The 2,088-nt window shown below is 45.6% G+C and overlaps 1 protein-coding gene across 1 annotated transcript; it reads left to right on the forward strand.

Moving 5' to 3' along the window:
• Positions 1-262: 262 nt before the first annotated feature.
• On the forward strand, positions 263-1,322 carry SARC_14832 (hypothetical protein; the record flags this gene model as incomplete). The annotated part of the gene is made up of 2 exons (XM_014291036.1): positions 263-576; positions 1,174-1,322. Coding segments are annotated over 2 exons (463 nt in total), but the record flags the coding sequence as incomplete, so codon positions are not given.
• Between the last annotated feature and the right edge of the window lie 766 nt (positions 1,323-2,088).

Consider the following 2,088-nt stretch of genomic DNA (forward strand, 5'->3'; position numbering starts at 1 on the left):
ATACTATAGCCGTTCTCACTCGCACATGTACTGATTTGCACCGATGTTTATTTGCATGCACATATGCCTGATAAGTACCTGAGTCGTAAGAATCATTCGTTCAAGTGCACCTCATGATCTTTCTCTATACAAACTTGAAATAATATATCACATACTTTACTAGGTATCTTAAGCTCAACAAACAAGGGAGCCTCTGAACAGCCGAGGGTCCTACATCCTTACATACTTGTAAAGATTATAACGTGCTGTTGTACACCCATAAATGCTTGCCAACCACCCCGAGCTTAAGAAGCAACAGTCTCAGTTAACCAAAAGACCCGTGTCCACTCATACTATTAAAAACATGCCACAAACTCAATTACATACGCAGATGCTTGCTAGGTATCTCAAGCGTAAGAAGCAATCGTCCAAGTTCAGCGAAGGCCCGGCCGTGTCTTTTGCACCTGGTACTGTGAGTCCCCGCAATCGCGGTCGACAGCGAAAACTCATCAAAGCACTGAACCAGCGGGACGGTGTGGGATCGTTGGATAGTGTGGGCGACAGTCACTTGAAAGTGGGGGGCCCTTGCATGAGTTTGTAAGTGGGTGTGTGTATGTGTGTGCAGTAGGTGGATAGTATGTGTATAGTGTGTGTATAGTGTGTGTATAGTGTGTGTATAGTGTGTGTATAGTGTGTGTGCATAGTGCGTGTATAGTGTATATATATATGGCCGGTGGTCCGTGTTTGTATTCTCAGCTCGGGCCGAGTAGGCAAATAAACAAACGCACCAGATGAGAGTGGGCTGGGTTGGTATTGGACAGCTTGCGCTGTGTATTAGAGATCAGGGATGGCGGGGGGGGGTGGGGGCGACTTCGTGCGAGAGTGTGTTGGTGGGTGCATTTTTCTATAAATGTAGTATGTTCGTATGTGGGATGTACTCTCCTGCAATCCTTTTGTGTTTGATAAAGTTACAATGGCAAATGCGCATGTGGCGGACTTGAGTTTGAATACTGTCGTGTATGTCGCAGTGTGTACGTGTATAATAGTAGCTGCATATCGGGCTGCGTATGTATGCGTGTGCCCGTACGTCTATATGCGTAAGGCAAGCCCATACAATGCTCTGTCTATCTTTATCCTTATCACATAGTGTATAGATAACCTTGCTCATTGTCTTTGTGCCCTTGTCTCGTACAGATTCAAGCCGAACAAGCTGTGGTATCCAGGGAAGGTGGTGAGCATGCGTGTGGTTGATATACTCAATATAGTCATCTACGACGACGATGACACCGCCTTGCACCGTGATGTTCCAATTCAGAAGCACATGTGCCGGCCGCTGAAGCCTGGTGTGTATCTCCACCTCACAATTATCTGCTATGCCTGCAGATTTGGCAGGGTTAGGGGTTTAAACGGTCTACGGTTGGGGGTGCAATGGTTTGGGTCTGAGGGTTTATACAACGTAGTTTTATACCGTATGTGCCGTCTGTGCTTCTGTGTGGGAACGTCGTGTGTGCACATCTTCTCGTCACATCAGGGGCTGTATGCGGACGCGTAGTCTCAGTTTGTGGTCTTCTTAGGACGTAACTGATCTGCTGCTCACCGCGATAGTCTACTGAATCCATGTATATCTATATGTACTTTGATTCTTAGCAGCTATGTATTTGTGTATGTTATTCACCTTAAAAGATTTATGTGTGTGTATGTGTGTGCGCGCTCTCTGATCCAAAGAAATCTATAATCATGTATGTATGTTAATATATGTGTGCGTATGCGTACATACACACATATCTTCAGTCCGCGCGTAGAATCGACAGACCTGCCATTTATGGCATACTACTCCGCACATGAACTTCACACTCGGTGTCGACACAGACACGTTTACGAGCCTTCCATTTGTCCATTGAATGTTACACACACACGGACATCCGAGCATTCGTTTGATATACTATATTCGCCCACAAGTTGCGTCATCTCTCGGACTTTTTGTAGGTGACGAAATGACCTCAGGCACCGATGTCATGGTGAAGAAAGGTGACGGCACTGACAATGAACGTAAGTATCGGTTAGACGCAGATGTATAGAATTATTTACAAACATGATACACAGGTGTAG

The sequence above is a fragment of the Sphaeroforma arctica genome, assembly GCF_001186125.1.
Source record: "Sphaeroforma arctica JP610 unplaced genomic scaffold supercont1.5165, whole genome shotgun sequence".
In the NCBI taxonomy this organism is placed as follows: domain Eukaryota; class Ichthyosporea; order Ichthyophonida; genus Sphaeroforma; species Sphaeroforma arctica.